Raw genomic sequence first — 26,588 nt, forward strand, 5'->3', positions numbered from 1 at the left:
CTACCCCATATGTATCCGCTTTTAAACCTGGAATTGTAGAGGTCAGCAAGACTAGTCACAATATTTTTTTTTACCTATTTCAGGAGATAGGGAAGATCTTAATGAGATCTTGTAGACCACGGGTGCCAAACTTGCCAGGTCACGCTGCCGTCATGTAACGTATCGTGATTTTTTTTTTCCTTTGCGGAGCTGGGGTGGGCATGGCCTGAGCATGATGCATCCAGCCCGTGGGCCACCAGTTTGACACTCCTGTTGTAGACTGTCATTTTGTTAAAATTGACAGTATGATTTCATTAATTTACTACTGTATGCTGTACTTCAGATCTTTGATAAAATACCAGTAATACATTTTGAATAATAAATACAATCCACAGCATCTTATACATGATCCCTATTTTACTCATGTAATTTAAAATAAAGAACTCAAGAATTCTTATATCTGTCTTCAAAGAGTATGTGCTCCTAATAATTGTGTCTGTCATTTCCCGGCTTACACAATCTTTAAATGTCAAAAATAGAATTCTACACTGCATTACAAAAGTGACTATAAAATAATTTATGTACAACTATGATGACTTGGTTATCCTTTTCATAATACTCCATATTGATTAATTTGCCCTTTTACCATTACCAAAACTGAATTTATGTTTCTGTGAAATTATTCACAATAACATTGAGGAATCTCTTTTTGGTTTATTTATCCATTGTTCACATTCCATCTTTGTATGGGTTAGCTAAATCACAGTTTGATTTGTTTGGCTTGGGCTAAGTGCAAAGCCATCAAGCTGGTTTATTCAACAAGCCAGCATTTTCTATGGTTTAACATGTAAATCAGTCTATATGAAGATTAAGTAGGAGCAAGAACTGACTCTTAATGGATCACTTTATCTACAAAGCCATTTTGTTTCCTATTCCTATTCTAATTAAAATTATAGATTTTCTACCCCCACCCTCGCCACAATAAAGTCCCAAGTAGCGCAGGGAGAACATGACACATTTTTTTTCTGTATCCATGTCTTCCCAAGCATTTCTCACAAGAGCCCCTGTCAAACCTAGCTTTCTAGACATCATTTTTAGGAATAATTTTCTGAAGTGACAAACACTATAGGGAAATCTGTGCTAACGGTTAAAAAACCTACAACTGAGTTATTTGCAGTACTGTCATGCTAACTTCCAACTCAATAAGACCAAAGAAATCTCTGGGGAAGACTCCGCTAATAGCTTCTCACTGACCTCTTTGAAGCCGTCTTCTGCTGAATAGTGCACAGTGGTGAATATGGCAAATGAGGTGTGAAAGCTCTGTGGCATTCCCTCCTCACTTAAAAAAAACCCTATGATTCTGACTCACTAGAAAAAGAAAAATGGAGCTACACAAACTATTTCTAGTTTCTGCCCTAGAATTCTCTCTTCACCCATGCATGATCCATAAGCATTATTAATTTTACCAGATCCCAAGCTTATGAGCAAATGTATCATTTGTTATTCAGCCATCCTTAGCATTACATTAATATTTTGAATCATTTTAATGTTTCATTTTGCTTTCTTCATATAATTTTAATCTTGGTAATGAGGATGGCATGCAAATAAAAAAGAAAGGATTTGCTGGAAAGAATCAGGTTAAATGAATATCATGTGTAATATTTTCAGTCCTATGGGTTTTTTTTCCAAACTGGGCAGATAATTTGTAAAAATCCATTTTCCTAATTTCCCTTTGATGATAATAAAGGGAATGTGATATTTATGATATTTGCTTTGATACACAGACAGGGGTGGGTTCTATTTTTTTTTACTACCAGTTCTGTGGGCGTGGCTTATTTTGTGGGCGTGGCTTGATGATCATGTGACAATTATTTAGGATTTAGCAGAGGTACTGGTCTACCAGGCTTTTAACTGCATTCAGAGCTGTACCGATCTACCCATTTATTTTTGCAGGCACTGATCTACCCATTTATTTTTGCAGGCACTGATCTACTCATGTATTTTTGCAGGCACTGATCTACTCATATATTTTTGCAGGCAACGGTCTACTCATTTGTTTTCTTTTACCACTGATCAGCTGTAGGGAGGCCCTTTGAAGCCCTGCGGCAAGAGTTTAAACAGTTTTTTTTCCTCTAGCCATCAGCTGGGACTCAGGAGGCAGCAATAGATTGGGGGTGGGGCCAAATAAAAGGTAAGAATAACGCGGGTGGGTGGGCGGGATGGGCAGAACCGATTCGGTGATGTCATATCGTCACCACTACTGGCTTGGCCAAACCGGGAGGAACCCACCACTGTACACGGAGATTATTAACCTTGCTTAAAAACAGAATATTGTATTAGGAAAGAATATGTTTTTTGGCTGATGGTTGCCCAACATACAGAAATATACTAGAAGCAGAGTTACCAGTTCTCCAATGTTCTGCTAATTGGGCAGAGTCTAGAGTTCTTTTGAGCACACAATCTATTGATTCAGGGACAAAAATATGTAACATACATAAAAACTTTAGCTACTGCAAATTCTAACAGATGCTTAACAACAGCTTTAAAATACATTTTAAAAAGCATTCATAGAAATCTTTCTTCCTCATAACATAGAAGTTAACTAAATGCTTGCAGAACATGAAAGTAGCCAATTCAGGCTGAACAGATCATATTTCTGTTATATGTGGAAGGAACTAAGCATTTAAAAGACTTTATTTTTATACAGACATAATCTATTGTAATTAGTCTGGGAAAATAGGACATTAACCTATATGGTTTAACCATGTTGTAGCTTGTCTAACTATGGTTTGCTTATCTAAACTTATCCAAGAAAAACTTTTTGTTTATTTTCCAACTCAATTTTTTTAAAATGGAACATTGTAATAGTTTGCCTATCATTTATTTGCCTTTAACTATGAACTATTATGTGTGAATCTAAAAGCTTATTGTTAGTTTGTTTCTTTGTGCAAGGTAAGTCACCTATCAGAAAACAAAAACAGTAAGAAGCAAAAACAGATAGCAAAATGAAACTACTCTACAGACTAATCTGCTCTTACTGGTATTTTCATTTCCATCTTAGTTTGTTTGACAAGAGCCTGTTCCCACCTTCCTAAGCCTCACAAATCATAAAGCCTAGCTTCTCTACTCCTATTAGAGGAAAGGGAGATTTAAAGGGATCACAACAGTTATAATAGCATCTCAGCTTGAAGACATGTACAAAACACCACTTCACTCCCTATGGGATACCTTGACTTTTTCATCCCCAGAACTGGAGATAAATACCTAGCAAAGTGGAGAATTTTTATTTCTTTTGGGAAGAATATTTTCTGAAAGTTATTGTCTTTCTCTGGGGGTTTTTTTTGGTCATTCCAAATCATAACTGCAAGATCCAACAGAGACTGCAGATAGGTATTTCTAGTTGAGATGTCCTTCTCATACATAGACCAATCATTATAGTCCTTAGGATTATAAAATTTATATAATGTATACAAGTATATGCTAGACATGCCTAGCTCCCTCATCATCCTTCTTATGATTTAACCTCCAGATCCATTATTATATTTATTGCTCTTCTTTGCACATTTTCTAGGGTCTCAGCATCTTTTTTGTAACATGATGATCAGAACTATACACAATATTCCAAGTGTGGCCTCACTAGTGCAGTATAAAGCAGCATTATCACTTCTTGTGATCTTGATGCTATCCCTCTGCTAATGCAGCCCAGGACTGGGTTTTTTTGGCAGCTGAACACATTTCTGTCTCATACTTGAGCAGTGGGCCACAAGGACACCTAGATCTTTAAGACTGTTGAGCCAGGTACCATCTATTTTGTACCTCTGCATTTGGTTTTTCCTACCTAAGTGTAAGAGCTTACTTTTCTCACCACTGTACTGCATCTTGTTGGATAGGACCCAATGCCTAAATCCTTCTGGATCTTGAGCCTATCTTCCAAAGAAATAGCTATTCCTCCAGCTTTGTGTCATCTGCTAGTTTGATGAGTTTCCTATCCCTTCAAGATCATTTATGAAGATGTTGAAGAGTACTGGGCCCAAGATCCCATGCAACCCTCCATGTAGATAAGTTCCATTGAGGACTACCTGCTGAGTACAGTTGGTCAGTCAACTGCGAATCCATCTTGTGGTGGTTCTGTCAATCCCACATTGTTCTAACCTACCAAGAAGTAGGTTGTTGTCCACTTTGACAAATGCCTTGCTGAAGTCAAATTATATTATATCCACGGCATTTCACTTCTCCTCTAATTTAGTTATCAAAAAAAGCAATAAGTTTGTCTAGCATTATCTGTTTTTAACAAACATGCTGGCTTCTATTAATCACCTTGTTCATTCATAGGTATTTTGCATGTACTCACAAATCCTCCATTTGATTATCTTTTCCAGGATTTTCCCAGGTATTGATTAGCCTATAATTCCCTGGATCCATGTATATACATCACATAATAATGTTCAAAGTTTATGAATTTATGTGGTTGCATTAGTAGCTGTCCAGGGCCACATGTGACCAGTGGGCTGCGGGTTGGTCACATCTGATCTAGAATAAGTACAATGTTGCTATGAGACAGTTCTGAGTGATACATATAAAGTCCTTTAAAATTAAGTAAATCAGCTTTCCAAAACATGTGGTGGAGTTCTCAAGTTTGAGATCAAAGCAGTGAATCAAGTTTCACTGATATTTAAATGACTATGGACACTTGCCTATGCAGGTCTAAGAAAATATCCTAAAGAAAGATCCACTGTACTTTGTGCCTACTCAACATTCTTTATAACAAGATAGCATTGCTTCAGAAGTTGGAAGAGGAAAGTTATCTTTGTTATTTTAATTATCCCAGAAGAAGATAAGAGTTGATTCATAGAGGCCAACTTTCACAGATAAATTAGAATAGAAAACAGCCTCCAATGCATGGTTAATTCTACATCAATGCATTGTGCTACTCCTTCCATTACCATAGGGCAGTGATGACGAACCTTTTTGGCACTGAGTGCTGAAAAGGGAGCACTTCGTGTGTGCATGCTCAACTGGGCCGAGACCAGGAATAGGAGTTGCCCAGGGGTATGCACGTGCGGGAGAATGTACTTGTGGTTTCTTCAGGTTACTGCCGGCAAGCTTCAGGTTACTGCTGCACATGTGCATGTGCCAATCAGTTGGCCAGCGCACATGCTCATGGCGGAAAATGGAAGACCAGCTTTTCTGATTTCTGGCACTGACGCAAGAACAAAGGCCAGCTGATCAAGCATGCATGCCAGAAACACAGAAGAGGAACGGACGAGACTGCACATGCCAGGCGACATGACTCCGCATGCCGCTTCGGGCATGCGTGCCATAGATTCGCCATCACAGCCATATGGTCTAAAAATTACACTTGAGGAAAAGATCAAATTGACTTCCTATGAGGACTGATCAGTGCTTCAGATTCAAATGCAACATGTTTCAGAATGCTCAGAATGATGCACACAACACCTGTCTGCAACTCCTTAAACCAAATGTGTACTTTCATGGGATCACACTGCAGTTGTAGAATGCAAACCCACAATCCTGAAAAAAAAAATAAAAGTGCTTTAAGGAGCTTCTTATGTCATATTTCTTTCTTACTTCTTACATTACATTAAATAACTCCTGTCTATATGTTAGTAGCAATCACTGTACCTGAGACCTGTGACAAAGTTTGATGCCATCAAATTGGACCCAACTCCTAGCGACTATATGGATAAAAACCTTCTATCACAGCAATCCACAACTTTTTCAGGTATATTTCAGTGATTCTCTATTTACATCTTATGTTCAGAGTAGGTGAGTTTCAGCTTGCTAATCATTGCTTTAAAGGAACAATATAGTTTTCTTGCAATCCATGGTTCTATTATTTTTTCAAAATCCTTAATTCAAATTCGAATGTTTTTGCGTTCACTTTTATCCCAATATATAGGTTCATAGCCCTACACTACCACTGAGAAAACCATGGCTTTAACTATTCTGATCCTTGTTGTCATAGAAATATCCTTCACCCTTATCTAAATTTGTCGCTGCCTTTCTCCCTTGGATTAATCTCCTCTTTACTTCTCTAGCATGCTGTCTATCTTTATCTATTATTGAGTCTCAGAAAACAAAACAATATACCACCTTCACTTCTTCATTGTCAAATGTAAATTCCCTAAGCAGGCTAGTTAACATTCCTTTAGTTTTCTTATTAAATATTAACCCACATTTTTCACTATCTATTTGTGCTTTCCTAAGAGCTATTCCTGAGCTGTTCCTTTCACCAAGTAAGTGAAAATCTAGTCTTCTAAATCTTTGCTTTCAGTTAACATATTGTGATCTGCATATTTTCAATTCTTAATGTTTGACCTCCAGTTCTGAGTCTACTTGTCACCGTTTAAAATTTTACTATGTTTATATTCATTGTAGAGTTAAACAAATAGGTAACATTAATATTTATCTCATTGTCTTTCTGATTCTGCACCCTCTTATTTCTCCAAATTCAATTTTTACAGTATCTTCTTTTTCATTGTAATAGTAGGTGGTGCTTAACTATGTTTTAAATTAAAAAAAAAAACTCTGCATAATATTGATCATATTGAAGAACTGAAGCTAAAAAGCTACTAAAGCCTTTATGACAATGATTGATAAAATGTGCATACAGAACACATATATGATTTGTTTTACTTAGTATATATTCACAATATGAGAAAACCAGATTTGGGGAGGGGAACATAAATGCGAAAGAATAGAGAGATTCAACTGAAATATTTCCTAGAAATGGAAATGCTGAATCAACACTGACCAATGCACTTCATCATAATTATCAGGACATACTATTGCCAAGGGATTTATAAAAAAATCCCACTCAGCAAATAATTGCCTTGCTGTTAGGAGATAGTCAAGAGTGTTAACACACTGTCACGGACCAGAATTTAGTCAGATATTCAACATTCAATTACTCTTGCTGAGAACAGAAAAAAACATGATAGTTTTTCAACCACTACAATTATGGCTCCACAAGAATTCCACTGAACATTCCTGCTAATCTCTAGCTAGAAAAGTGGGTTATAGTTGTACTTCTGATGGGAGATATGATAGAAGAATCATTAAAGATGGGGGAGATCCTGATGTCAGCAGATCATGCCTATCTGACCAGAAGAAGATCAGAGGAAAGGAGACCAGCATTCTGCCAGTCTGAGTAATCACTGCTAAGGGACTAAGGGATTTAGGCGCAGTTGAGGCCTAAGTTAGAAGAAATTCCCATGGCAAGCAAGAAAATCATTAACATAGGGATGGCCTATTCTAGAGTTAAATAAATTTAATGTAATCTTTTAACTTTATCAATATTCAAATGTAATGATAAACAAAATTAACAGAATGTCTGTATATAAAAATGGAGAGACATCATTATCTGTTATCTGTGGGAAATTTGACATTTACTTTTCTACTCAAAACCTAAGGATTGATCTAGGATTCTGACTGGATATGTAATATTTAAATTAAATGAGCTTTTTGTCATGCTTATTACAATCGTATTATCCCAAGTAATAAAAGGGATAAGCAGATATGTATTCTTATGCTATTTATAGTATATCTTTTGAGCTGCCTAGAATCTGGAAAGTTTTGCTACTTGTTTACATGAACATGATGCCTTTTTAACTCAATCTAAATATGGCTATTAATGTTGATTTTTCCCCTAAAGAGGAGCATTTTCATAACAGATTTGCCAACATCTAGAAACGAGTAAAGAAATAACTAGAAGTCAGCATGGGTTTGTTAAAACCAATCTTATTTCATTCTTCAACATACTGATTAAATCAGTAGACGAGCGAAATACTGTGGACATAATATACTTAGACTTCAGCAAGGCCCTGGTAGCGCAGCAGACTAAAGCCCTGGTAGCGCAGCAGACTAAAGCACTGTTATTAACATCAGCTGCCTGCAATTACTGCAAGTTCAAATCTCACCAGGCTCAAGGTTGACTCAGCCTTCCATCCTTTCTAAGGTAGGTAAAACGAAGACCCAGATTGTGGGGGCAATAAGCCGACTTTGTATAAAATATACAAAAGTATGAAGGCTATTGCTTAACGCATTGTAAGCCACCCTGAGTCTCCGGAGAAGGGTGGCATATAAATCAAATAAAAAAAAAAAAAAAAGGCATTCGACAAAATAGACCACAACCTATTTCTTGGTAAGCAAGAAAAAAGTGGGATAGATAACATCACCATCAAATGGACTTGTAACTGGCTGACAAATGGTACTCAACAAGTAGTCCTTAATGATACTATATCTACATGGAGGGAAGTAAGGAGCGGGGTACCACAAGTTTCCGTCTTAGGCAAGGTCCTCTTCAATATCTTCACAAATGACTTAGATGAGGGAATAGAAGGGGAACTTACGAAATTTGCGGATGATACTAAGATGGCAGGAGCAGTCAACACCCTAGATGATAGGCTCAAGATCCAGATGGATCTTGACAGACTTGAACACTGGGCCCTATCTAACAAAATGAAATTCAATGTAGAGAAAAGTAAAGTCTTACACTTAGGCAAGAAAAACCAAAAGTACACATATAGACTAGGTGAAACCAGGCTTAATAGCAGTAACTGTGAAAGGGATCTTGGAGTCTTAGTGGACAACCAATTAAATATGAGCCAACAGTGTGCAGTGGCAGCCAAAAAAGCCAATGCAATCCTAAATTGCACTAACAAAGAGATACAATCAAGATCAAGTGAGGTACTAATACCACTCTATAAAGCCTTAGTAAAACCACATTTAGAATACTGCATCCAGTTTTGGTCACCACACTATAAAAAAGATTTTGAGACTCTAGAAAGAGTGCAGAGAAGAGCAACCAAGATGATTAAGGGACTGGAGGCTAAAACATATGATGAACAGTTACAGGAACTGGGCATGGCTAGTCTAGTGAAGAGAAGGACCAGGGGAAAACATGATAGCAGTCTTCCAATATTTGAGGGGCTGCCACAGAGAAGAGACGGTCAAGCTATTTTCCAAAGCACCTGAAGGCCAGACAAGGAATAATGGATGGAAACTGAACAAGGAGAGATTCAACCTGGAAATAAGGAGAAATTTTCTGACAGTGAGAACAATCAACCAATGGAACAGCTTGCCTTCAGAAGTTGTGGGAGCTTCATCAATAGAAGCTTTCAAGATGAAACTGGACTGCCATCTGTCAGAAATGGTGAAGGGTCTCCTGCTTGGGTGGGGGGTTGGACTAGATGACTTATAAGGTCCCTTCCAACTCTGATAATCTGTTAATTTTATCGATGTTCAGTCAGATTTTCCTAGAACCAGTCACATGTAGGGAATGTTTGTTGCTTAAGGCTAAGATCTGCTTGTTTGATTTATTATATACAGATATCTTTCAGTATATTTGAAAATTTCTTTTGAGTTTAATAATAATTGTATTTATATAAGGGATATAATGTGACATTCATCTAACTAGACATAAAATTAGATGAGTCAAATTTGCTTAATAAAAATGTAATTTAAATTTTATATTTTTATTTAGATATTCAAATGCCATGATGCAAAGGTGGGTTCTAGTTACCTTTACTACCAGTTCGCAACGGGAGGTTCTGCGCATGCGCAGATCACCAAATGTGACATCAGGGCAGGTGGGTGGAGCCTCCCATTTTTACTACCGGTTCTCAAGAACCGGACAGAACCGGGAGCAACCCACCACTGCCATTATGTCTCCATACCTACAAAGTTCAGAACTGTACAAGCCATGGTGTTCCCTGTGACATTCTATGGAAAGTTGGACTTTGAAGAAGCAGGATAGGAATAATATTAACATTTTTGAACTTTGGTATTGGAGGAGATTGCTGAGAATACCATGGACAGTCAAGAAAACAAACCAATGGATCATTGAATAAATCAACTCAGAGTTTTCACTAGAGGCAGAAGTGACCAGTCTCAAATTATCCAATTTCAAAGACATAAACAGAGACTTAATGCTGGGAAAGCTGGAATGAAAGAGAAGAGGATAACCAGCAGCAAAATAGATGGACTCAGTTACAATGCCAATTAGTGCTTGATTTGGAGACTAAAGAGAACAGGTTAAGGATAGCCCGTCAAGGAGAAACTCTATGCATGTGGTCACTAGGAGTTGAAAATGACTTGATAGCACAGAATCAATCAAATATATATATATTATTTGCTTCCTTTATGTCTCCAGATGAACAGCATTTTATCTAGAATTCTTCAACTACCATTTAAATATCCACACTAGAAAATTGCATTTTGTTGTTGGCATTTTCAAATTAAGGATCTATTCATGTCTATATTTCAAAACACACTGAGAAAAAACAGCTTTTAAAATTATAATCTTCTGCCATTATGTTGAAATAGCATTTCATTTTTTTAGTTTTAACATTTCTCCAGTTACTCCATCTACACTTAAAGTATTCCCACTTTTCAAAATCCTCCCAATATTTATATTTATTTTCTTTTAACATTTAAAAAATAATTTTATAGAATTCCTTCTGATTTCATTCTTTATATCACTATCTTTCCGTCACAAATCTGTAAAATATTTCTTCCCAAATTCTTTCATCACTTTCATTTTTAATTTCAGTCATTCTACTGGAACATCCATATTTAGCTCTCTTCCCCATACAAAACCAAAGTTCCATTTCCATAAAAAATGAAGTTAATTTAACCTGCTTCTTTACTCTGCATTTAATTTAAAATCTTTGTTGCTTGCTTTGGCTACATTCTCTTTAATAATTCTTTTCATATCATTATATTTTTCTTTCAGCCCCATTTTTGCAGTGATCATTCTCTTCCATATACATTTTCTCATATACCAAACAACCTTTTTACACTTTCCATCAGTATAACTTCACACACTTTTCTGGCATTCAGTAACTTAATTCTCTATACTCAGTTCCATGTAGCTTCCATATTCTCTTTCCTTGCATTTATATTCTACTTATTTTGTTAGAAGATAAATCTATCTTTCAATATTTTTTCATTGAGGCTTCATATTTTCTTTCTTACAGTTGTTCTACTTTTACTCTTCTTTAGGCATTTTTTCAGTACTTCATAAGTGAGCAATCAACTAAAATTGGATCAACAGTCATTTCCTCAAAGTGAAGAGAAAACAAAACTGAGCAGAGTTTAGATTTTACCTGATTATATATCCTGTACTGCCATAAACCATTTTATCGATAATATACTGATTACTTTTACTGGATTATTTAAAAGTGAAAAGCAATGTGAGCACATCATTTTTGTTTTCAGTTTTTGAAAGCCTACTTCAATGTAGCTATAATAAATAACTTAGGTGTTTTAAATTCTAGTTTAAAATCTGTTTTAAACTAGAAATAGCTTTCATGCAGGGTCTAGCTTAAAGGACATTACTTAATAAAACATCAAAACTAATATTTTGGCTATTTTTGTAGTTCTAATGCTACAACTGCTGTTGATAAAAGCATTTGAATCAATATTTTTAATAGATCAACATTTTTGAAAAGCAGAATCACAACATAAACTTTCCTGAGAAAATAAGGAAAGACACCTATATAAGCCCCAAACGCAAGAAAAAGAAAGATTACATTCATTTGCCACTTTTGTTCATTCAAGGTCCAAAACTCTATATAATATATGTTCAATTAATGAAAGCTTTAATTTTAAAGTGTAGTTTACTAATTATAGTGTTTCCTACTGTTTTTATTTTAAAAATGGGTTATTTGTTTTCCCATATTTGATTTGTCATAAAAATAAACTTTTTATGCAGTCATTACCAAAATAATAAAATAGGAATAGTTCATGAGGAAAAAATGGTTCATATTTTTGTTAACAAAGTTCCTTTTGTGTCTAATAAAAATAAATAAAGAAAAATATTAAATAAATTCAAATTATCTTTTTCAAATCTTGTCAAATCAACAGAAATAGGTATGTAAAGAGAGATTTTTTTGGTACTTTATGGGTACATTTTTCAGTGCTATTATCTTGCACAAGGCAACCAGTAGGTGGAGCAGATAACATAATTTATGACTTGGGAAACATTGGCAAAGATTTCATAGCAGGTTTCTTCATAATTACAGGGATCATGAAGAAAGAATTTTCTTCAAACAAAGGAAGGCTTAAATGTGTTAGGTGTTACTTGACTAGTTATTGAAACCACAGATAAACGAAGAACGTTGATTAAAAGCTCAATATTTCATAAGTATCAAGTTTTAGAGCTTGTCATTTATTTCTCCAGGCATCATCTCACATGTAATGTGAGTTTTAATCAAAGTACAATTCTGATTCTATTTTTAACTTCTTTTCATGCTTATTTAATATCAGCTTTAAGCACACTGAAAATGTAAAGGAATATAGAAAATCTGTATGCTATAATGGATGCAAATAATTTCATTTTTTTGAATAATATTTGCATTAACATGCTGTCCACAAGATCATATTGAATGTGTAATACCTTTCAATTTTGCAAAAATAATTGGGCATGTGGGGGGAGGTTAAAACTTGAAATGCCAGTTCTTAAGTAGTATCTCAATGAATACATTATATTTTCAGACACGATCATGATTTTTACATGTTTATTCCTCAAACAGCTAACAAATGAAAACTACACTAAATTTATTTTTGAACTTTTCTTCCAAACCATGTAAACCATATATTTTTTATTTCCACATTAACCTTAAAGATGCTGATCTTCTGTCCTGAGTCCAGTTTTCCATTTTTTCCCTACTATTTAGAGGTTATTATATATTCTAGTTAAAGTTTTAAAACAACATGATGTGTTTTTTTGCAGGGTGATTATTTTCACAGTACTCTTTCTGGCAGCATATGAATAATTCATTCTTAATAATATTCATGTACTAATTAGTCTTTTCTTCTGTTTCTTCACAAACAAACCTTGATTTCACTAAATTTACAATTAAAATAACTAATTTCTACTAATCAGTTCACTTTCCCATAATTAATTGCCATGCAGCTTATATAAACAAACTCCACCATTACTTATTCATGATTGATGTGACAGAGAGAAAAAAGAGGGCGAGACAATTTTGGTTATGAAAGCACTTGGCATTGTGATTGATCCTTGATTGTAGGAATGACACTTGTTAAGTAGCAAGTGCACATGCTATAATAAAAAAACCACTAATATTCAATAATAAATTTACTTAATAAAGATTGAAATAATTGTGCTGCATTTCCTAAATATAAATAGGTGGTGCCTACAAACATTTATTCCCACCGATGAGAAATCAGGATCAAAAAGAGGAACACTTCCCACATCAAACAACTTTTCAGAATTGAAACGTGTTTCTGAGGGAGTAACTAGATTTGTCTGAATACTTTCAACAGCAATAAATGAGCAATGAAAGTAATTGTGCGGAGCCTAAAAGAGGTCTCCAGAAAGTTTTTAAAAGACATCTTAGACTTACAATTTAATTCAAACACCACAGCGAAGGAATGTAATTCTGACACAAACTTCAGTTCAATTAAATTTTTTAAAAAATCAAATAGCTCTTTGGCTTAATAACTAGCTTTTGACAACTGAGATAACACAACAATAAGCCAGTCAAAATGAGTTTCTAAAGTGAGGTTATGCCCTTCCTGTTGTGTTATCACAGTGGTAGATCAAACTGCTGACTTGGGCTCTTTCTGCCAGCCGTGCTAATGCTGTCTCTATGAAGCTGCTGTCACGCAGCAGTCATGGTACCTGCTCTCGCCTATAGAAATGCACTAAATTGAACTCGAAGTAGTGCCTTTGTGATATCTTTTCAACAAGTCATGTCCCATTCAGCCTGCTAGTTTATCTTTGTCAAGCTAGGGGTCCCAGTGGTTTGCATGAGCTGTCAGGGACAGGTACACCAACCTGCTGAGTGCTAAGGAGGTAATGCATCTTTCGAGCTAGGTAATCCTTTTTCTTTTTTTCCCTTTCAAGAGCTTTTTTCACCTCTTCTTTCTCCTTCATCTCTGCAAACTCTTCTAGTTCTTTCCTGCATCAAAACAATTTTTGCATATTACTTTCTTTTGAAAAATAGATGATTATTAAAATAAAGAACCCCTTTTTCATAGCCTTTCTCTCCCAGTGATGATGATATGCTGACTCTGTGTACCGTTTATTGAAGTCATCAACTTCAGAACCTGCTAAGTCAATTTAGCAATGCAGACCTCGTACTGTTAGAACAAAAGCAGGACAGCCGCATTCTATCAGTGTGCTGTAATGACTGACCTTTCTGTGTGATTCAGCTACATGCATGTTTTAGATGTTTAGCAAATGGAAGACTGGAGTGTCACAGATAATAGAGACATGAATATTTTTTATCCAGATTAAAAAAAAGTTTCCTAAGAAACTAGATGTAAGGGTTCTAATTTCACTAATTCTGAAATATAAACTAATGTTCTAATTTTAGGGAAAAACTAAGAAAAAGAAATAAAATATTCTATGTAATGTTGAAACATGAAGGAATCATCAAGTACTGGCATATTTTTGGAGCATTACAACAGAGTACACAGATCTTAAAATGAAATATTTTAGATGAGTGTGCAACATATATGTAGCAATAGTTATAGGCAATTGTTGTAGGGCTTGCAAGCAAGGAAATATCTGTCTCCTATTATTCAATAAACCTCTGTCCATTTTTCTGTCACAGAAGAAAAGAAATAGAAGAAATAGAAGAAAGATAGGATAGAATTCTATGGGAATTTGACATTATAGCTAGTTTATAAATGAAGAAAAATTAAAATAGCAGGACTGAGAAAGATCTTTTCCAGGGGCATTGTAGAACTACTCCTTGATCAGATGAATTCAGGGTCTAGTTCAGTAAAAATACAATCAAAGGACATCTTGTGGATTCTCTTTACCTCTTTACTCATTAACTCTTTTCTATTTTGTATTAAAATATTGTACAGAACATTTATAGAAAAATTGAAGTGTCTTGAAGATTAAATGTGAATACTACTATTGGTAATACTGTATAACGGCATGCTGCTCCCCGCACACATATAACCGTACACATACATATCAAAGTAATAGTTTAATTAACATTTGTTGGTAGTGGTATTAAGAAAGAGCTAATTTAAATTAACCTTGTATGTGAAAGACATAAATTTTGTTCAGTGAAGTATGTAGATTTAATAAATGTTAATTAAGTATGTTATGACCTTTTTCTGGGCATCTTACATAAAATACAGTATTAAAAATAATTCACTTCCTGTAGGGTAAATATTTATAATACTTCAACATATTCCAAATCAATTAAAAACGGCAGATGCAATCCATATTCTACAGAACTTAATAAAAGAGTCCCTATTATTATTAATAGGCATCTGTCTATATCTGGTATATTTTAATAGCTTTATATTATCTAGTATATTATAGCTTTAACAGAGTTAATATAGAACTCTGAGAGCTAAAGAAGCTTCTTGGATGAGAAGTGAAACGTCTTCAAAGAAAAACCAGAAATTCCAGTTGCCTCTTGAAAAAGCACCTTTGAAACAGAGTTTTTTCTAAGCACATATTAATATTATCACACTTATCATTGATCCTTGATCTCTGAATGTACTAATCACTTTTTATGTACTTTCTCAATACATTCCCATCCATCAGATCATTATTAAAATAATCAGAATTATTTTCCTCCTTATACATTAACTTGCATTACATTACATTAGTTCAGAATATTGCAGAATCCTTCCCAAACCTTATCTCTGGTTCTTTATTATCATAATTCACTAGAACATGAAACTAGCACTGAAGTGTGGATTCCAACTTTCATATCCATCTAAAATCTAGATGATACCAATTCATACTTTCTGACCTTAGCATCTAGATCTTTTTCTTTTTCCTTTCCCTGTATATATTCAACTTCACTTCACAATTAGACTACTTTCATTCAGTCTTATTATAACTTTTTCCCCTTGACTTGCTTCACAACATATCTATTTTTCATTTCATTAATTAATTTTAATTAATTAATTAATTCATAATATTTACCATTTACTTTTTTTACATTCCAAGTTGCAATGTTCTAAGAGTCATGGTCATCCCCAAATGGGCCCACATATACTGATTGCTTTGCTCATCATGACATATGTCAATTAAGCCATAGCACATAATACTTCTAATAAAATTGATAATATGGGAATATATTATCAGCCTTAACAGAACCAATAATATAGACAGTATTTCCCACTAATGATAAAGATAGCTCTGGTCAGTGATAGCATCGTTTGAACAATACATTGTAAGCACAACAAAAGCTTGGGTTTACCTCAAGCATTCTTATATTATTCTATGCAAGGTAGGATCTCTAATCGAGAAAATTAACATAGTGCCCAATTTGAAGGTACTGTATATGGAGAAAATTGTGAAATAAGGCAAAAAGAATAAACATGGATAATATCACCTTATTTTTTTAAAAAAGTTCTGAAGAATTAAAGCCTTTAATTAAATTAAAGACACAGGATCAAATATTTCTTTAAGAGGTTGAACCCACAACATAATACTGCATCAGACTGCAAATTTCCTATGTTCTGTTGATGAGGAAGGGTCAGAATGGGGTACTAATAGCTAGAGGGAAATACAGATTGAGAGGGCCTTGGATAAGATAGACTCACTATAGTACTTTGAATGTTGGCTGGCGACCCCCAGGGGAAGGGCCTTCTCTGAGGCAGCTCCTGCCCTCTGGAACAATTTGCCCCTGGAGATACAAAGGATATCGGATCTCCGGGTTTTTCGCCGTGCCCTAAAAACTTTTCTTTTCCATCAAGCAGGGCTGGCGTGAAACCCCCCCCCCTTTTTTTTTTAGTCTTTTTTAGCTTTTTAAATTGTCAAATGGGTTTTAGTTTTCAATGTTTTAAATTTTTGGGCCACAGTTATTTAATTCTTTTAATAATTTTAAATTTTGTATTGATATGTGTTTTAGTTCTGGCTGTGCACCGCCCTGAGTCCACTAGAAGGGCAGGATATAAATTGAATTAATAATAATAATAATAATAATAATAATAATAATAATAATAATAATAATAATAGAATACTCATTTTTACCGGGACTTGTAGAAGCTTCACAGCTAACTACACACTCATGGCAGGTGGTAGAATTATTCAAACAAATATTGAAACATGTGTGAATCAACTCTGTCTAGCTGAGAACTGGAGCATATGCAGCATGCTGCAATTCTAAATATTTCAACTGCTGTGATGAGATATATTTATGTCAAGACCACAATGTGGGAAAAATTCTATCAAAGCTACATAACACTCTCTAAAAATCTACATGCTGTTGTATCTTTTTTAAAATTAAATATTAACCCATGGCGCATAGTATATGAACACATGCTAAGAAATCTTGCACATTTTCCCACTAAATGGTCAAGGTAAAAGTAAAACAAACAGAAATGAATTAAAGATAGAAGAAGATATATTATTCTGTTTTGATCTCAGGATTTTTTTGTTGTTGTTGTTGCCGCTTACTGTTAAAGGTTCCTTATACAATATTTCATACAAGGTTACTTATGAAACATACTGACATTTAAAAATCACCATGCTTTGCTTTTGCAGCAGTGTAATTTTTTTTCAACGTAAGATTAAATTGCAAAATAAATGAATTACTTAGAGTGGCATGGCCCCCATTTTACCACACTTCTCTTGAAAATTGCTTATTAATATGAAAAAAGAAGTTGGAAAATAGCCTGTTTTACTTTATGCATAGCCTTTTGAGGTCTTAGTGCCTGAAGACCAGGAGTTCCTGCACATTTTAGATTGTGTTGGCAAGTGGGTACACTGACCTTTTTGACCTGCATCTCAAGGCTATTATTAATCGCTAAGTAACCTGGTAAAGCCAAACAAATTTGTTTCCATTGAAAGGATCTCTATCTGTGTCTGAGAATTTGTGCCGTACCAAATCAACCTCATTAACTGTGTCCACTTTTGACAAAGAACCAGGAGTTGGAGAGACTGGTGACCTTTCTTTGTCCTTAAAGAGCACAGCTCAGCCCTAAAATGTGAATAAAATGAGCACTTTTGTAACAATATTATTAAACATAAAACATGTTCAGGTTTTTAAACAATTACACCTGTCAACATTGGTGCACATATCTCTTAATTAATAATTATCTTTTTTTTAAATGCTCATTAGTCTTGGAAACCACTATCACTTTGAGTAGCTAATAAAAAGATACATAGCTGTACATATTTCATGGACATACTATTTTTGTATTATTCTTCATAGATTTTCCAAATACTCTATTAACTGTGAAAACTTACACTATCCCAAAAGAAGTGCTTAATAACACAAAAGAAAAAAAATGTTATGTATAACTATCATAACTCTAACATTGATTATATATAAGAATTGAGAGTCTTTCTTCGAATGTGGAATATGGACATTTCTTATAAAATATCCAAGTTTTCTGCTTGGAAATCTGATGATAATCCACAAGCCTTTTCTCTTTACATTGATTTTAATTTTTTAAATCATAGTATAGGAAGAAGAACAATATATATGTTCCCACATGGACATACATACAACATACAATATATATCTAAACTATTCTAAAGTATCATGAACTCTTAATCACAATGTCTCAATGATAAATTATTAAAAATCATATTATGTTATTCCTCTACCCCACCTCACCCCGGAACAATATAAAGCTTGAATTCTGCCAGGGCAATCTACTAAATAATAGCTTTTAATTTTGGATATCATTCAAATGTACAAATCCAAATTATTTTATTTAGTTAGGAAATTTATATGGCTATGTATGGGCAACATATAAATAAACAATAACAAAGTCCATAGTAAAAAAGCCCATATAGTTAAAACCAACAATAAAAATTAAAAGACAATCAAGAACCCAAATTTCTCTGACAGGAATTTCAGTCAATATGGACCCAATGCCCAAAGAAAGAACCAAATTTTAGTGCCTTTCTGAAAACTAGCAGGATGAGGGCTAGCCATGAATTGGTGGGGAAAAGGGATGTCATTCTAGAGAGCAGATGATGCAATGAAAAAGGCTCACTTACTATGTCCTATCAGTAACATTGCTCCAAGAAAGGGACCCAAAGCACATTCATCTTACTAAAGCATGTGGAGAAAACAAGTACTGTTGGAATAAATTAGCAGAACTAGAATCGGTAAATATAAATTTACTACATCATCCTTCCTCAGTCTGGTTCCTCCAGATGCACTGGACTTCATTTCTTTTTATCTCCTAGCCGTAGAAGCTACCAATCATACTAACTGTAGAGGAAAGGAAATAAACACCTTGTTGAGAAACAAAATAGTATATAGATTTAGTTATAGAATGGACATGACGTTAGAATAGATAATACAGAGATGTGAGGGATTCTCTTTTTCTATAAGAGTTGTAGACAATAGTGATTTTATATAATTTCTATGCTGTTCAAATCAAAAATCCTAGGAATCTTGGAATAATTTAAAGGACTAAATTTAAATTTAAAGCCCTAAAACTGAAAATTGCAATAAAAGCATATAATATACAACCACAGCCAACATATTAATAGCCAGGTTTAAGAATTAAGATATAAAAGCGTAATGGAAGAAAATCATTTCAAATTTCTTCTTAAATTCCAATAAGGAAGAGATTACCTTTCTTTTGGGGGTGAGGAAAACTATCCCAGAGAATTGTGACAGGAACAAAAAAAGTGTATTTTTGAGTATTCACCCCTTTAGCTTTATCCCATAGCATGTCCCTTTGCAGGTGTTCTAATCTTGACCCAGAACTTAGCATTTCTATTCTAAGGAACATTGACCAAAGGAAGCTAAAGCAAGAGTTCAGATGTTTTAAAAGACAGTGCCAGGAAAAGATGCCATCCATTACAGTTGCTGTAACAACAGGATTCAAGCAGCACCTTGTGTAACATTTTCTGTCACACACCAAATCCTTAGAAGAAAGGCAAGTGTGTTCTTGTTTGTAATTTAGGGATCTCAACATCTGGCACCCCATCTGTTTTAGCAGAAATATTTCTAGGATGTACATTAGCTGTATTGTTTCCAAGAATCACCAACTGGAACATCATTTGCAATGCTATTAGATGGGTTCTAGTGGTAGCTTTCTGATTAGAAGGGCTTTCTTCTGACCATGCCTCAGTAACAAAAGCCAGCCAATCAAACAGTCTGAAGTCAGACCATGACTCAAAAGTAGCTGAACAAACAACATCCACACTAATTTGCATCACATAAAAAGGTATTTAAAGACCAGTGCTCTGACAGACAAGCACAATTCAAAGCACACTAATGATGTCTCTTCAAAAGATGACGAAACGTTTGCAACCAAATTGCCAAGCTCAGAGCTCAGACCAACAGCCCAACTACCAACCCAAGCTACTTATATTCAAAAACATTTCAGAAAGACTTTCTATTTCACACTTAATACAAGGTCCTGCTCAAATCCATGTTTGCCACTATGTGCTGTTTCTGGATAGCAATTTTTCCAGGTGCAATTCAAGGTGCTGGTTATTATCTTATATCTCTAAAATGGCATGGGAAAAGTTAACAGTTTGGTATTACCTGAGGGTACCTATGCATTCCACCATATCAGATAGGATGGATGCATGTCAGGTCCCTTCCCTTAAATGTTGCAATCTAGTCGGGTCTGGAAAACATGGCTCCTCTGTTGCTGACCTTGCCCTGTGGAACCTTTTTACTAGAGATCTGGCAGGCCCTCGCCCTCCTTGTCTTTCTGAAGCCTTGAACAGTTGGCTTTTCCATAAGTGTTAAGGTAGCATGGAACCCAATAGGACAGTGTGAGGGTGTATGGGAGAGTGTTGCCCCGGTAGGCCATGAATTTTTATTGTGTTCTCATTATTTTTTATATTGATGGTTTGGAGACTTCTGTTTTTACTGTTTTGTGTACAGCCCATTTGTTGTGGTTGTTATACAATATGCAGGCTATTAAAGCCTAAATAAATAAACAGTCTAATATCTTTTTTAAAACCATCTAAATTACTGGCCATATGTGAAATCAGAAGTTTATCTATGAATTTAGTAAAGCATTTTTATTGAAGATGAATCTGTCCCCATTAGTTTCAATAGATGGTCTTGACTTCTGACATCAATAACATGATCTCCTGAAGTGCTCCTAGTGAAATATTCACTAAACTCTTGACGCTTTGTTTTCTTTCAATCTGCTTTTCTATCTGAATAAATATTATTTTTCTGCTTAGCTTTTGTTCTGCAAACAAAATAATTTCTGGGTATTTACACTCTATATAAAACACACATTTCCTATCCATCTCAAAAAAAATAGTGGATTGTGACAGTTCAATTATCCTGACAATTACTTAGGAAAATCTATAGCAGATTAATCTGATCTATTATAGAGCTAGACTAGATGGGATTAAATTGCATGGTTGGCCATTATTTACTAAATAGAAGCTAGGCATAAAGGTGAATTAAAAACATTCTCTCTGTCTGCGTATTCATGTATCTCTTATATGGGCTTGATCTTAAACCATCCTTATATTGGGGCAAAAATGTGCTATGGGGAAGAGGGTATAGAAACCAAGATGCAGTAAAGCAGGAATTCTCCAAGTTTGTAGTACCATGAACTTCTAAAATGATAAATGAATGTGTTGGTTGTTCCTACTCTAAAGGCTCCTGGAGGCCTAAAGTCCATATTAATCCCCAGGTTTTTCTTTAATGGCCTTAAAAAGCAATACCAGCACCACATATTTAATCTTATTTATAATGACAGTTTTGCAAATAATTTTAAACCCACACACTTAACTTCTATGAGAATGGATGTTTATTAAACTTATATCCTCTTTTTATTAGTATATCAACACATTAAATCACCTAGGAGTTAGATAGAATTAATACATAAAAAGAAATGTATTATTAAGGTGATTCATTTTCTTCAATATTATGTGTATTTTATATAAACACACGCATGCACACCCCACCCCACTTTGAGCTTCCTTCAAGCCTACTACAAAATCTGCCAAATTATTGTGTAAACCACTTCCTCCACTTCTACTCACATTTATCACCTCCCTGCAATGTTCCCTCTAACTTCTGATATGCTGCATGTGGAGGGAAAAAATGTTTTGTGCAAGGTTATCCCAAACCAAGTATAAATTTGTATGCCACAATACAAGAGTAAATTACATATACATGTAAAATTGACATGCCAAAATATTTATGTATTTCTTCAAGTATGGAAACTGGAAAGTATAATAGCATGTCCCATGCTTGAAAGTTTTGCCCTCAGGTCGTTGCGCATTCCGGGCAACTGCCCTCTGCACTTTCTTTGGCAGCATTTTCTAGAAGTGACTTGGGAATTCTTTTTTCCTAACTGTCCCAAAGTCACTTGGTGGCTTTCTGACCAAAGCAGGAATAACATTCAGCATCTCTTGGTTTTCAGTCTAACAACTTAACTACCATACCAAACTCTTCTTCTTCCTAGCGTATTCCCGCTAGTACAGGGTCTGCTTAACTACCATGTGGCATATGGTTCCACATAAATATGCTAATATATTACAATATAAACTCAGTAGTCACTAATAACTGCAAGCAATATTGGGTAACCATTTTTCTTTTTCCTTCCTTCCTTCCTTCCTTCCTTCCTTCCTTCCTTCCTTCCTTCCTTCCTTCCTTCTCTGCCTCCCTCCCTCCTTTTCTTATTGGATATTGTAATCAAAGAAAAGTTTTAAAGACAGAAAACAGAGGTATTCTAAACATATTTACACTTTAATTGTATGATTTTAAAATGGATTTTTTTTAATATAAAGTTAACAGCAATCATGGAGTTGTATATCCCAAAACTCAAGATATATGAATTAAACCATTTTAGAGGGAAGAGAGAAACACATTCAATATGTTTTGGAGGGAAGAAGGAAATTCAACCTTTTTTTGGAGGGAGGATAAAAATTAATTTAACCGATTTTGGAGGAAGGCACTCCTTTCTGTACTGGAAACTCCGAGTTCTGGAGCAGGTTGGCTACTATGCAGATTTGGCTATCAGCCTACTGCATGTCATGAGAATAGAATAGAATAGAATAGAATAGAATAGAATAGAATAGAATAGAATAGAATAGAATAGAATAGAATAGAATAGAATAGAATAGAATAGAACAGAACAGAACAGAACAGAACAGAACAGGAGTAACAGAGTTGAAAGGAACTTTGGAGGTCTTCTAGTCCAACCCCCTGCTTAGGCAGAAAACCTTATACCATATCAGGCAAATGATTGTTCAATCTCTTCTTAAAAACTTCCAATGTTGGAGTATTCACAACTGTGCTGCAGCACAGACTGAGAGAGAACTCCTGTCATATGGAGTTCCAGTTTAGCTAGCTGTGGCAATACCAAGCAATCCCTGCTGTTGGAGTTAAGTCAAGATAGTGAAGTTGTGCAGAATTCCTCATGAGTTATGATCCCGGAATTTTATGCTGATTCATGACTAAATTGGCTATTATTTAGTTTTAAAATGTAATATTAATTATGTTTTACTATATTTTTATTTTGTTTCGTATTTCTCAAATGCATTTTAATATAGCTCAGGCCACACTCAGGATTGTAGTGAGCCACATATCTGACACTCCTCCTCAAAAGTTAGCCACTTTAAACCGGCTTTAGACAGGCTTTGGATAAGATGTGGATCCAAGATTAGAAACTGATGCTGAATTTGTATTAGCTATATATCGTAGAAACTGATGCTGAATTTTTATTAGTTATATAGTATCAAACTTAAAGCATGGAGTACTAACTGAAATCAACCACGGTTTGTACATAAGTGGAATTTGTCTTGAATTGGCATCACCATTATAACAAGGTTCCTATAGGCTTTATAATACCATCTACAATCATGGTTGATACTCCAATGAAAAAGTATGGTATCAAGATGCTTAGTTTTTCATGAGAACTTTCATACTGACAGCTCTGATTTTATTAAGAAAATAACTAAACACATGGAAAACGTATTGAAAATGGGGAAGGGAGGCTAGTCCTTTCTCCCATTCTCCCTTTCTGGGTTTATAAATATATTGTTTTCAGAATCGATTACTGATCTGGGATTCAAACCTATACCTTATGTGAAAAATATAAACCAAACTGTGGCTTAGTGTTATAAATGAACTCAAATTTATTCTTCTTCATTAACAGAGTCAAGAGAAGAATTACAACTCAAAACTAGAAAAACCGAATGCATGTTTCATAAATGATTGGGAAGGAACAGAAAGTAAAACTGATAGTATTTAGTATTAATTAATTGATTCAGTATATTGTTCCTAGTGATGAAATGAATTTATTTTTATTTGTATTTCATTATTCTTAACTGTTCAACTTCTCAGAATTCTTTTAATACAGTCATTCAAAAGCAATGTATAAAATAGTTTTAATCATCTGTTAAAACGGCTGTTGCTAAAATTCAGAAAATGCTTATAAAAGCACTACAATTATAGAGTTATCAATATTAATGTAGAAATATTTCTTCTTTCCATCATTTGTCTTTTCAGATTAAGACTTTGGCTCTCTTACTCTAGGCCTTAGATTAAGCCTGTCCCTGTCTGCAATTTTATAATAACCATATCACTATAATTTAATCTTACAACCAAAACCCTCTACTTTGATAAACTAAATATATTAATATATAATACATAGGTAATCACATTTATATTCTTAATTGATACAATATTTATGATGCTACACGTGTCCTTGAAATAGGGACACCAAAGTATAACAAACCAGGCTAGCTGCTGGAGTTCATAAATTTTGCTCAGCTTTGGATGAGTTCAAAGAATTGCCATGTAAGAAAAGCCTTACAAAGGGAATTTATCTGATTATGGCAATAATAATTACCCAGCTGTTTATTGCAGATAGAGAAATAATTCATGTAGGCAATAGGCCGTGGTGGCAATGACACTCCACATTTAGTAAATATGCAAACTGTTCACTTCTAATTAACCAAGCTAGAGGATGCCCTTATTAAATGTATAAACTAAAAGTGCTTTCCTGACAAGTGATGAATTGTTACATTGCACAAACTCTTGCCACAGAATTATTGGAGTGAACTTGGGGCTTAACTTCATTAAGAGATCTTGTGGGATAGTTAAATGAGGATGGACAGCATAACAAGGCCAGCCTGACAGCCAATGATATGTTAGAGCTCAATAAAAATGCACCTTTTCCTTCTTTTCTCCTTACTGTACAGTTGATTCCACTTTAGATAAAGGAGGAGAGTGTAAAATCTATTGCAATCACAGTATAAACAGTCATTGAAATTTTAGCATTTGAATCATGAACTCCATAAACGAATGCTAAAACATTAGCCTCCAAATTATTTCTTTACTATTCTCTAGAATGGTTTCATTAATGGTAATATTGCTCAATCTTGAGGAAATAGTTTTGAATTTTGACAGAACCCGTAATTATCCCTGAAAGATATGTATAACAAATGGAAAATAGTTTGTGTTTTTATTTGCCATTCCTTAAGAGACTAAATGCCCCACATTAGACCTTCAAAGGTAGTTTGTTATCTAAGCTTATCTTTCATATTTGGAAAATATACCACTGTTAGTTAAATAAAATGAAATTGGTGAAAAACACTTCTGGTTGCAACAAAAAATCTACTCCTAATAAGTACTTTTGATTGTAAAACTTTCAAGTCTAACTTATAAAGGTGTTTCCTAGATCCATAACATTGGAATTGGCTCTTTACTCTTCCAATTTAATAAGTGCACAAGAGTTAAACAATTATTTTTACTGAAAGATGCTTTCAATAAATGCTTTTCTATTACAGTTTTTTCTCCACATCATTTAAAAGAATATCTTAAAGAAATGACATTTTGAGCTTATCTATTATTTTTTCCAACATTTTAACTGAGTTCAAAGATTTTGCTAAGCTACAATATGTTTTGTTTGGTTTGAGCTTAGCATGTTCTATGAGCCCAATTACATGCTGCATTCAATAAAAACTAATTAAAATAAACCGTGGCTTAGCAGAATGTCTGAGTCCAATCTGTATTTGTACAGCATCTAGCCTTGATGAGTAAGGTATTTTTTTCTTTCTTCTTTTTTCCTCATGACTTGGAGTCAGTATTAACTCCTAGCAAGTGCCTGGACTGGTGTCAACTCGTGAAGCATTCCTGACCTGCTCTCAAATTGCCATAGGCAGGGGGATAGGGAATCAAGCCTTGCAGCTGCATTGAGGAACTTGCATTTCAGTCAAAAGAAAGCACATTCCAGTAGGCAACGTCAAGGGCATCTCCACAGAGATCTACAGTGGTCAGAGGGTGTGACTTCTACAACCCACAAAATTGCTTTGTTGGGAAATGTGACTGATGACACACCTTGGGGGGAGGGGGAAGCAGGGTCAGAGCCAAGGTGCGAATTAAGTGAGGTTAGAGTTGGCTTCACTTGGTCTGTGCTGACATGAAGCTCCTAATAAATAACTGGATTTCTTTTGAAGCTTGTCTTGAGGCTCATGATTTAATTAGGGCATCGGTTGGAACCCTGACAACTGGGTTGTATTTTAATATTATGTCTGGTCAAAAAAGAATAGTCACTAATCTTCTGACTAGATTTAGTCTCTACTGGTAGTCCTTGCTTAACAACCATAACTGAGCCTGGAATTTCAGTTGAAAGTTGTTGTGGTCATTAAATAAAACACCCACATAACCACTCCACTC

General features: G+C 34.7%; 1 protein-coding gene across 5 annotated transcripts in view; it reads right to left on the reverse strand.

The window, feature by feature from the left end:
* The window catches only part of SPATA17 (spermatogenesis associated 17), a 92,811-nt gene that overhangs the window by 45,784 nt on the left and 20,439 nt on the right, over nt 1-26,588 (reverse strand). For all 5 annotated transcript variants that reach the window (XM_034427841.3, XM_087883183.1, XM_034427842.3 and 2 more), the window contains one exon: nt 13,808-13,931. In XM_034427841.3, coding sequence (XP_034283732.3) covers nt 13,808-13,931 — 124 coding nt within the window. The remainder of the gene's footprint in view (nt 1-13,807; nt 13,932-26,588) is intronic.

This window comes from Pantherophis guttatus, chromosome 1 (assembly GCF_059756535.1).
Source record: "Pantherophis guttatus breed Tessera chromosome 1, ASM5975653v1, whole genome shotgun sequence".
Taxonomy (NCBI): Eukaryota; Metazoa; Chordata; class Lepidosauria; order Squamata; family Colubridae; genus Pantherophis; species Pantherophis guttatus.